This window comes from Cinclus cinclus, chromosome 5 (assembly GCF_963662255.1).
Source record: "Cinclus cinclus chromosome 5, bCinCin1.1, whole genome shotgun sequence".
NCBI lineage: Eukaryota > Metazoa > Chordata > Aves > Passeriformes > Cinclidae > Cinclus > Cinclus cinclus.
Window position 1 is genome coordinate 18,565,429 of NC_085050.1, and position 12,052 is coordinate 18,577,480.

At 35.5% G+C, this 12,052-nt stretch overlaps 1 protein-coding gene across 1 annotated transcript in view; it reads left to right on the forward strand.

The window, feature by feature from the left end:
- The window catches only part of STIM2 (stromal interaction molecule 2), a 64,502-nt gene that overhangs the window by 24,068 nt on the left and 28,382 nt on the right, over positions 1–12,052 (forward strand). Inside the window, exon 2 of the mRNA XM_062493440.1 lies at positions 11,636–11,766. Coding sequence (XP_062349424.1) covers positions 11,636–11,766 — 131 coding nt within the window. The remainder of the gene's footprint in view (positions 1–11,635; positions 11,767–12,052) is intronic.

The following is a 12,052-nucleotide window of genomic DNA, read 5'->3' on the forward strand; positions in this document are numbered from 1 at the left end:
CTGGAGTATGTATGTTCCTTGTATTGGATTAAATCAAAGTGAAATTACAAGGCAGAATAGTATTACCAAACATGTTTCTCAGAGATGTGAATGAAGAATGTATTTTCATTCTTCATTCAAAATACATCAGAAATTCAGATGTATTTTATTGCCTATGAAGGCCATAGCCAACCAACAGGACACCTAACAAAACAAGACAGAAACGTCAAAATATTTGAAAATTCTGATTTATTAAAAGTGCTGTTTTCCCTATATGTTCTATTTTTAGTGTCTTTCTGTGGGAAGCAGAATCACATTTCTTGTAAAATTAACTTCCTGTGGTTTTGAAAGTGGGAGTCTAATTGAATATTAAAGTGGAATTAATCTTTCACGGTTCTGGTTTATTTTTGTTTACATTTAATGACAGGCAAATGGCTTTTTTAACTTTAGGAAGTTGCTTCCATTTTGATATTGAAAATGATGGACTGTCTGTATGTGTTGATACTTGATACATTAAGAGGAGGTAATGTAGTGGAAACACTTGTCGGTTGCAGTTGGACTCGGTGCCTGTTTTCCTATTACTGTCTGGTGGGGAGAGCAAATAGCAACAGAACCTTTGATAATGCAGTGCAAGAGATACAGCTCCCTTTGCAGTATGTATCCAGGAGAGGTGAAAAAAATCTAGAATATTATATTTCATACTTTAGTATTTTCAACTATGATAGACACAAATCAGTGTTAGTTTTTGAATTCTTATGTGACAAAACTATACACTAAAATTTTATGTTTAAATAAATAATACGTATAAATGTCATAAAGTACTTGTAATGAATCTGGAAGTAAAAGTGTTATCATCTGGACAAAGCACACTGCCCTTCATTTCTTCTTGACTTTTCCCAGTGTGTGTCAGAAACATACAATGGGGTTTAAATGAGGATTTAAGAGTAGATTATGTATCACTTAATGTCACTGTTTACCTTTAAGGATATCTTACATCAATATTGTTTTGCAATTGGTTATACTTCAATTGCCACAGTCTTAAATTATGAAATATCTTTATACTTTCTTACTCTTTCCTTTGAGTTTTCCTTAAGTATGTCTGTTTCTTCTCTTCAGAAAGCTGTTGTCTGCCAATAATAAAACTTTTAGAAAGCCCCTAAAGAAAGCAAAACACTCCCAAACACAAACTCATTTGGCTTTTTGTAGCCAAGTGTCATAGTCTGTCAGCTTTGGGACAGATTCTGTTATGCTGCTTTTTTAATAGCCTTGTGTATTTAGTTCTTAATGCATGTTCTGGCGCCGAGGTTTTGGAAGAGGGTCAAAAAACCTGGAGCTTAAATGAAGGAACAACAAAAATTGGTGCAGTGTTTGAGGCAGACATGCACTTAGCAGACACCTTGAGCTTGCTGGTGTATGTTTGTAGAGATGTGGTGTCTGTCAAGGCCTTCTGTTTATGATGTGGACTGACTGCTACCAAAGTGGGCTATGCCTGGAGATGGGACTTCTCTAGGCTCGTGGGGAGGGCCTCGGAGAAAGGACAAATCGTGAGCTTACTGGCAGTGGGGTTTGAAACTGTTCTGTGAGGTATTGTGGAGAGGTTTTTTTGGGTTTGCCATTGCTTCATCTCCTGCTATAGCATTGCAAAGGTTGTTTTAGGTTTTGTAAGGCTACAAAATACACTTGAAAAAAGCTTGGAAAAACACTTGATAGTTTTTAATTGCACCAGGTTGTCTCGGACACATCCTTGTCCAATGCCTCCTAGTAGTGAAATCCAGGATCTAAGAAATGAGGTGGAGTTTTCCACTCAAATAACGTAGATGTTGTTCCATTCCATATTTTCCGTGTACTGGTCCCCTGGCGTGCTGCTGGCTGTTGTAAATCTGGTTGTAGTATGGGACGTGTCAGTACCAGGGCTGAGCAGCAGCACTGTGGCTGTACATGGCATCTCTGCTTCTGCCTGGGCTTCTTCCTCCTTCCCTGCACCTTTGCTGTCAAAAGTGTTTATGCAGGTGCACAGAGAACAAATTCAGGCAGAATCAGCTTCCTGATCCTTCCTGCAGCACAGTTGTACAAATGTGCTTGTGTTGGTACCAGGAAGGATATAGTGCAGGGACATGAACAATTAGAAATCATTTTAGCGTTAGTCTTTGGCTTATTCTGGCTTGGAGCATATGTGGAATTATTGACTTGGCTCTTCCTTGCAACCCAAATATGCTTGTGCTGTTGGGGAGCATCTGACAGTGTTTGAAGCTGTACAAATAGTATTTGTACAAGGTGTGCTGTTCAAGCAAATGCAGAGTTTTAAATGCAGAGTTTATTTTTTTCTTCTGCATGCGATGACTTGATGTTTGTCTAGAGGTGGAACAATACTACTTTAAAGTTTTATGCAAATTATATCTAGCTCATTTTGATGGCAAAAGCCATTGTGTTTGTAGCATGGACTTTTGGTTAATCAGTCTGAGCTAAATCTAAAATGATAGAACTTATTCTAGGTTTTGGAGTTCTTGTTTAATTACTGAGTTTACTCTTTTTCTACTCTGAGCGATTCCATTGCATGACTTTATGCACAGAGTGCATGCTCAGTGTGTACTCACTGTGTAAGAACTGCCTTCTGTTTTATTCACCACTTTAATAGCTACGAAATACACACTGGGAAAAGTACACCACTTGCTATTGTTTTTATGGGCCCAGAAATACTTTTGCCACAGCGGTATCAGCCAAGATGTATCTAAGATATGTGCAGCTATGGTTTATTCTAACATTCTGGTAATTATACACCTTACTATCTGTGCTAAGTTTGAGCAAGAGCATAATGATAATATGGTATCTCCCGAGATGCGTGCACTATTTACTTATTTTTTTTTTCTTCTTTATAAGATTGGGTTTTTTAAAAGGCTCTTTAAATCTAATTTCTATCAAATAAGCCAAGGTGAACTGAGACACCATAAGTAGATTTGTCAGTCTGGTTTATCACTTGGTGAAATTCATCATGAGAAAAAAATTTAGCAGCATATTAGTAGGAGCAAAACTGCCAGTTATGCAATCTGGAGTTGGAGTGCTAACAGCAGAGCAGTTCACGTAAGCTTCTGGAATTAGGATAGTCCTTAACTAGCCAACAATCTGTACTACTAAATTTTCTCAAAAGCTAATAAGACTATTTAAATAAAATGGTATTTGTACATACTTAAAATTACTGATATGATGAATGGGGCTAAAGGGAAGTGTTTCATTATGGTATCATTAAATAAAGCAAATCTATACATTCAGTGCCTTTGTATTTCTGAAAGTACATACAGAGGCTGGCAAATTTAATACACAAATGCTAGAATACTAACAGATTGTGTATTAAAAAACTGCCCTTGTGTTTTATTTCAATCTTCCTTTATTGTAAGTACTTTGTTGCATCTTTTTAATATAGGTTTCAGTTGTATAATTTTGATATGATCTCTTAAAGTATAAATACATCTTGACAACATGTTGTTACAGGAGCTGTGAAGGTACTGATGATGCTACAGATGGTGCTCACAGAGGATTAAATTTGATTCCTTGGTTGGAACAGTTAATAATATGCGTACTAGATCAGATGGTGTAGAAGAGTGAAGTAATTCAGTAATGCCAGCAATGTCATACTTACATGCCTGATTCATGGATATAGGATATGATTATGAATCACATGTGAAAACAAATATATCAGAGGAAACACTGACGCGATTAAAACTTTAATTTTAAAGATATATACATATATATAAAATTTTATATGAAAATAATTAATTAGACTTTAATAAACTGCTCTAATTCTAGAAAATTTCAGTTTATCTGAAAATATCAGATGTTTCTTAACTTTTAAACCCACATCTAGAAAACTTTCTATGCCTTTTATTAAACTTAAAAAAAGGTGCTAAATTCCTTTTCTCCCTACCTCCCCTTTTTTCAGTCTTTGAAGTTGTGACCTATCTTTTCCAGTATGAAAAAATCTGTGAATTTTTAATATCATAGTAGTTGCTATATTTTGCAGACACTGTCTTCCAAATAGGAATTTAGTTGTTCATGCTCCTTCTAGCTCTTGAGCCATACTTGAATAGAAATTAGTACAGTCAATATTGTTTTATAGGCTTTCACCAGGCATCTAGAGATCAGGCTTCCAGGTTATTGTGTTAAGAAGGATGGAATTCTAAACAAGAAAATGAGGTTTTAGTGAGAAAGCGGTTACCAGCAAATTTGCTTTCAAAATCACATGGACATGTTATCAGACATTTGAAGGTCACCTGTATATATCACTTTTCTCATTTCCTAACCAAATTAAGGAAGTGGCTTAAATGCTATGCTGCTGCTCTTTCTCAGGAGCTGACAAATTCTTAGGCAGATTAAAGTATATAATCAGGGATATACTGCATCTTTTCCAGCTGCCTGCTGTTAGAAAAGGGAGAAAAGTATTAGAAGAGCAGTAAAGAACCAATCAGACCTAAAATACACAAAACCTTAGAAGTGTGTTGTTATATGTGCTTAGATGTGTGTTATGTCTTGTCAGCAAGTATATGTGGATACAAATCTGTAACTTTTTTTAATCAGATTAATGAATGTTCTATTGACAAATGAAAATGAAAATTCACTAAGTCCTTTTCCACTAAACATGTTCTTTCTAAACACATGGAAAATAAGACTGTCCTTTAAATTTTGTTTGAGTGAAGGATGTGTTTATTCCATGTCAATTCAGGTCATATTTAAAAGCCTGTAATTTTCTTTTTCTTTGAACTATTAAAACTTTATAGTGTTGATAATCACTATAATGTGCAGAGTACATCATACATTTCTGGAGATGCATTAAACAGCCTATACTACCAAATCATGAAAACTTATATTTAAAGTACTTTAAGAACTTCCCTTCTTGGTATTTTACCAATAAATATAAGTAAATTGAGAGAGACTTTTCTCTTGCTGAGAGTGAATATCAGACATTTGGCTTTTTTTCTTTTTTATGCTGAATACCCATCCATATGTGTTCGTAAGTTTGTGTAGTAAGTATCATAGTAGTACAAGTAAGGTTAGAAGGAGGTGAAAACAGGATTTTAAGGGCTTGCGTAAGATGCATCTCCCAGTTTCCTCTGGTCCTCCTTTGTTAGGGTTGGCAGGAGTTCCCCTTCTAAATCAGTCTACTTTGACCATTGTATACAATAATTGTCGAACTTCCTCTTCCCTTCAAACTCTGTAATTGCTCAGGGAGGGTGTGGGAAGGAGATGGAAAAGCCATGAACTCATCTTCTTGAATTTTATGTAGTCAGACAGAGCAACATTGTAATTTTAATAATTAATTTCCTATCAGTCTAAATGAAGTATTTATACTGATATTTTCATCTTGTCAGAGTGATCCTTGGCATGATTAACATATTCAACCCCCTTTTTGCAACTTCCTTTTAAAATAAGCATTGCTGATTTGGAATAGTTGCTTTTAATGCAGTTATATTAAAGCAAAATTAATATGCCATCAAATCTAATTCTCTAGGGAATTCCTGTCATATCTTTTCCTTTGAGTTACTGTTTATCTGGGTACAAAGTTCTTAAATATTTTTCTAAGATAGTGTGTGATGCTTTGAATGTCTTAACTAGTGATCAGAAAATTGAGTGCCTGATGCTTCCTTTGATCCTTTTATCTTGGAAAGATTAGAAAAGCTTTAATAAACCTGCCTTAACACTTGATTTTGTAAATAACGTTATTTGACTGAATGTCTACTTTAAATAAACTGATCTCACTGATAGTCTTCTTTTCCTGGTGTATAGAGAATGAAGTTCAGAATTAGACAGCTTTTTTGTAGGTGTAGAGAAAGCAGAGATGAGCTAGTGATGATTTAAGAAAAAAATCAAAGCCTTGCTTGCCTCATCAAGTTTCTATGAGGGGCAAAGAATTTAATTGATCTGTATATATGAAAAGATAGTGAAATAGCAGAATGAAGTACACTTTTCAGTAGTGACAAAATCAGATTTGAATCTGTCATGCAAAAATAGCTTGTTATGTGTTGAAGCTGTAATGATTTATTTTAAGGCTGTTTGAAATGTCTTTTTTTACTGACAGTGTTTAGTGGATTTTGAAAGAATCATGGCAGTTTTCATGCAGATTATCTGCAAATAGTTTGGGGCTTTTGATTTTTTTTTTTTTTTCCTGTTAAACTGCAGTGTTACCAGTCACTAAACATTACACATGTATTGAGAAACAAGTGCTCCAGATACCAGACTTAGCAGTCAGGAGTTTAATTTATGAATTTTATTATTGTTATTGCATGAGATTATAGAAGGCACCTGAATTTCTAATACAGAGCAATGGAAAAGCCTAATGTGAAACATTTTCAAAATCCTTGGGGACAGCAATGTTCTGAAATTCCTTTCCTGTTGCACCACTTCCCCTTGCCCTGCTGTCATTAGTATTATTGGATTTTCTTCTTCAGGAAGCTCATTTAAGTAACATCACTGTTGTGGTTAGAAGAGAAGGTATTCTACGCTCTCTGTCAAAATTTTTTTGTTTTGTTTTTAAAAATGTTTTTAGTGGAAAGATGTGTTGGAATTATGAACTTTTATTTAAATAATTAGAGGGAAAAATAATGTCACAAATTACTTTGTCAAGTTAACTGTTAGATGCTGCTCAGCCTACTCGCCATATGGAGGAGTTTAATTATTAAGAGTAGGAGTGATTTGCTTTGGGAGCTTTTAATTGAAAGATTAAAAGAAGCTCACTCTCAGGCTGTCTCAAGGATTTGAAGATTTTAGTGGCACCTTATGTAAGGATTTAACATAAAAACATGTCTGCCTTTACTGTGAATAAATTTATTTTGAACATCAGGTAAAATTCTAGAAAACACTTTCTTTTCAGTATCTTCATTAATTCCTGTTGTGTTTGACACTCCAGTTTGTACTCAGGTCTTCAAAAAATTGTTGTTCTTCTAAAGGTTTTTTGCCTTGAAGGGTGTCACTGAAGTGATTAAGAAACTGCAACATATTAACACACATGTAAAACAGAAATGTAAGGAGTAGGAATCCCAGTTAGGTGAATATTCATTTGGCAGGAGGTTGGACATATTGTGGACACCTCCTTTGTGTCTGTAAAATGCAAAGAAATGCACTTCTGTCATCATAGCACACTGAAGCATAGTTATTTTAAGACGTGAGTACGTACTTAGGAAGCTGCTTTATAGTGCTTGTCTTTTCTGTGAGGCTTCCCTTTATCCCATATGGCTTTTTAGGAACAAGGAATCATAAACCTAGCACAACACTTCTGAATCAGTAAAAGACAGGCATGGAAACCCTGTGGGCTTCCATAGGACTGCCATATGTTATTATAAAATCATGCTTTTCTTTCTTGGTGAATGCTGAACAGCCTCGTGGAACAAAAATGATGTGGTAGTCTCTTGAAATAACTCCCAACTGCTGTGTTGCTCTGAATGAACTGATGGGAAAATTTAAAGGCATTTAAATTTTTGATTTGGAAGTGTCTACCTGATTCCAGGTACTTGTGAAAAATCATTGATCTTCTGGGTGTCCCTGTATTCTTAAAAAGGCTCTTTCAGGCATTGAAAGGTTCCAGACTGGAGCTGTGAACACCTGTTTGGAGTCATTCTGTCAGGCTTGGCACAGCCATAGCTCTGGCGCTCCAGTGTCTGTGTGCAGAAGGAGGTGTGTGAGAGAACTGCAGGCTTATTCCCTGCTTTTTGGTTTGTCAGTCCTCTTTTTTTCTGAGGTCTGTAACATTTGCAGCTGTACAGGGAGAAGCAAATGCAAGGTGGATCAAGGACTATGAGGTGCATATTCCTTTTTGCTTTGGAACCTCTTCTGATGGTGTATTCCTAAATAAATTCCAGGGGCTTTGCTGAGATGAGCACTTGAAGATAAGGGTGTAATTAATTTTCCTTACTGGCTTGTATTGACAATGTCACATTTCAAGATTAACTCCTGTTGTCTTTAGGAAATGGAATAAAGTGCTGTGAATCTGTAGCTGAGGGGAATTTTAAACTGAAATACTTTCTGTAGTCTCATCATATTTTAGTCTTACTGAAGAAGACTGAGGTGGGAGAAAGGGTGAAGTGTTATTTTCCCTTGGCCTATACATAAATGCAAAATTTTCTTTATCTTGAGTTGGATAACTGTGCTTGGCTCATTGTCAGACTGCCTCCTATGGGAGTCTCCTATGGACTGGTGAGCACTTCCCCCTGCCTTGGAGCTGGGAGGCAGTTACTGCCTCAAGGTGGGAGGAAGTTTGTTTCAAAATCCTCTGCCAAGTCTGAGCCGTGAGTCTGACATTTATTTTTTTAGGAATAAATTCCTTCCTTATTATGACCAGTATTTCTAAAACTTCCTTGCTTCTGAGCAGCATGAAAAACTGAGGTGTAAAATAATTTGTGCCTGGAATGATATCTGCTGCACCTTTATTCCTTTTGCCCACCTTGTCTCTTTTGTTTCCTTTGCTAATTCTTCTGTGTTTTTCATTCAAGGAAAGCTCAAATTCCAAGCTCTTCGTTCAATCCCTGAGTGAAATTTTCATCTCTGTTCTTTCCTGTGGTGATGATTTTTGACTAAGTGTATTCATGATAACACACCAGACTAGGATGGAGAAGTTTGTCTAGACATTAATTTAGGCTTGTCCTTAAAGTACAAGAGAAGGTTTGGAATCCTAGAACATCTTCAATAGTGTCAATTCAAAGTGAAAAATTATCAACTAGTCTTATGATTTGTTGTGGGGCTTCAGGGCTATATTTATGGTGTTTGCTGTGTCTTGAGACTTTCTCTCATGGCTTTTGTCTTAAAATCTTCCCAGACATCCAGTTCACTAACCATACTCCATCTAGGATTAATTTGAATTGTTTTTGCCAAGTAATTGAGGCAAACTACTGCATGATAGAGTATTGTGCAGGACTGCAGATGATTAATTTTCCATCAGCTGTTTTTTGGATTTGGTGGGGCTCCATAGGTATTTTTCTGAAATGATTTTCACTTATTCTTTAGGTTATGGCTTTGTAGTTTGTTTTGAGATTTTTCTCTAGGGAATGAAGAATTCTCTGATGACCAGCATTGTCAGTCTAAATGTTTAATTTTACCAGATGGTAATAAGCTTGAAAATAAATCTGGATTCTCTTTAGAATGGGTTAATTTTTATTACAGTTGACGTTTGGTCCTACTCTGTTCCTCAGTCCCAAAAAAGAGCAATTGGCACTCCGTAGGCTCTTAAAAGAGAGATCAAGTGTTCTTGGAGCCAGCACATGGGACATTTGAAGCACAAGCAGCCTGTTTACTTCTCTCAAGAAAAGCCATAGCTCTTTAAAGTGCCTTTATACTCAAATATCCTAAAAAGGCATATTTAAGATAAGTACCCTGATTAAGGGACCGATCAGCCTCGATTGTGAGAAAATGTACTCTGAGAAAACATTTTTGATTTGAAAAACTGGGCTTTCAGCTGAACAAAAGGAAAAAAAAACCAAACATTTGAATGGGTGCTTGCAAACTGTGAACACGTGTATCTGAAATTTAATTACATATTAGAATGGAATTAAATACAAATTAAATGAGTTGGGTGTGTTTGAGGGATCTGTTTATGTTCTGACAATTGCACTTTCTTCTAACTGAAGATATGGTACAGATCAAAACTTGTAAATAGAAAGATTGTTCTTCTGGTATGATTGTATTTTAGTAAAATAATATTTTTTTTGTTCATGGCCATGGGAATTTAATTATTAGAACTTTGATATGATCCATTACTATTGCAAGAGAACCCTTTCTACATAAAGCACACTGTAATTGCAGGGACAGGTCCTTTAGCACCTCCAATGATAGTAATTTTTTCATTCTGAAGCAAAAATCCAAAGGCTGAGTATTGTGCAAATTAAACCTTTTGTAATAAACCAAAAATAGACAAATAAAATAGATATTTTCCAAAATTTAAACACCTCCCCCTCCCCCCCACCTAATAAAATATCAGTCACATTCCAAAGCTGAAAATTATATTGTTTGTGACTGGTCTGGTTTAATATTTGGTAATAAATAATGATAAGAATAGTAATAATAATAAATACTAATTAATATTTAATAACTAATATATAGAGAAATCTGTCTTTGAATTGTATTGAATAGTTCCAAAAACAGCACCTCTCAGTTCTTGGACAGTGTCAGTGAAGTGTTTGGGCTTTTTTTTCCCTGCTGACTTTGTTTTGTTTGGTTGGTTTTTTTTAAATTGATGCATGGGAACAGATAACAGATTTCCATTAACTCCTGTATAATTAAACTTAAGTATGAATGCATTGACTCGTGTCTAGCTGTGGAAACCAGTCCTGTTAATTATGTGTCTGAGATTCCAGCTATGTCATTGTTGTTATCTTTGCACTTCCTGCTTTGTAACCTTATGCATTCCTTTATTTTGATTTTTAATTATTTAAAAATTTATTTTAGACAGAAAAGCAGAATCATGCTAATCCAGCTGGTATGAAATTGTAAACAAAAAAATTATTTTTTCTTTGGAAATATTTGATTCCTCTTTTTCTAGATGCACTTCCTTTTCTTATGTGAGCCTTTGAATAAATTCTGTAGTAACGTGAAAGCTTAATTCTTTGATAGAAGAAGCAAAAAATTACTCATATGCTCCCTCAGTTTTTACTTGCATTGATATAAGTGCAGTTTAACAGTTTATGGAGCTAGTCAGTGCATGCTTATAATGGCTATTACAGTGGGAATTCCCTACCCTATTCAAGTTCAGCTTTGAAAAAACTATTTCTGTATCCTTCTCCACTTTCTGTTCTTTGCTGGTGCTCAGTACATCAGGATTAATGTAATAACTGCTATTAGTTAATGCCAAGGCCACCGTGGTGATGGTTGATCATCATGCATGGTAGAGTTTTGGAGCATTTTGGCATGTACCTTGTAGAAGGGAAACAACACAGATTTAGCAATTTGATGTGGTGCAAGCTGAGCCATCAGATGTTCACAAATCATGAGCCTTCAGTAATGAATGCAAGTGAAAATGTGCTATTTTTGACTTGCAATCCTGCTCTACAGGGACTGCAGTTTGTGATCAGAGTGTACAGGACTAATACATTGTGTACTACTATCAGCTGAATTTTCTTTGCGGTGTGCTTTCTGGTCTTGCAGTGCTTGAGTATTTTGTGTTCAGTAGTACTACATGTTTAGAATTTGATCTGCAATGTGATTACCATCCCTTTGTTTTCTGTTTATGAAAATATGATTGTATGATATGACAATTCCTTTTCCTCCACTGGTCTTAGTTTCATTCAGACTTTCAGAAAGGAGGTGTTGGGAAATGTGGTAGCTTTATTTGCCACTGCACTGACATTAACAAAAGGTGGATGATAAAAGAAAAAATGGAGATAGTAAGTTACTGGGATGGAAGCAATAAATTGAAGAGTCAAAAATATTCCAGCTTATTTCTGGGGACTCCTTTCTGAATATAAAAAAGAGTTGATTTGCACATACAAGCCTTTCGCGTTTTTGTGCAAGTACTATTTTATGGTTAAAGTTGATATCTGTGTCCTGGTGATTATGTGAAGTACATGTAAACAACACAGAATTTTAAACCCTTTATTTTGCTGGGGAGCTTTATATTCTGAAGTGAAAGTAAATAACATTTCTGTTATGTTGTTTTGGTTGTTTTCTGTCCTCCTCACTTTAGATCCCTGCAGTTCACTCAGCCCACCGTGCTTTACTGAGGAGGACCGATTCAGCCTAGAAGCTCTCCGCATGATCCATAAGCAAATGGATGATGACAAAGATGGTGGCATCGAAGTAGATGAAAGTGATGAGGTAGGAATAAAAAAAAATTTACTTGTGCATACATGAAGTCTTTTTTATCCTTTAGTTTTGTATAGCTGCTCTTTATCTTTCAGTACTTGAGTAGTTGTTGCTGTTCTTCTTAATTCAGCCCTTTCCTCAGACAAATATGGAAGGAAAGTCTAATTTCTGTATTTGTCTGAAATGTGATATTACTGTCCATTGTTCTAGCCTAAAGGAAAGTTTTGTATGACTATGTAAAAAAGCTGCTACTTTTGTGATTGGTGTAAGAGGTGGGCAAAGGTGAAAAGTTGAGCTT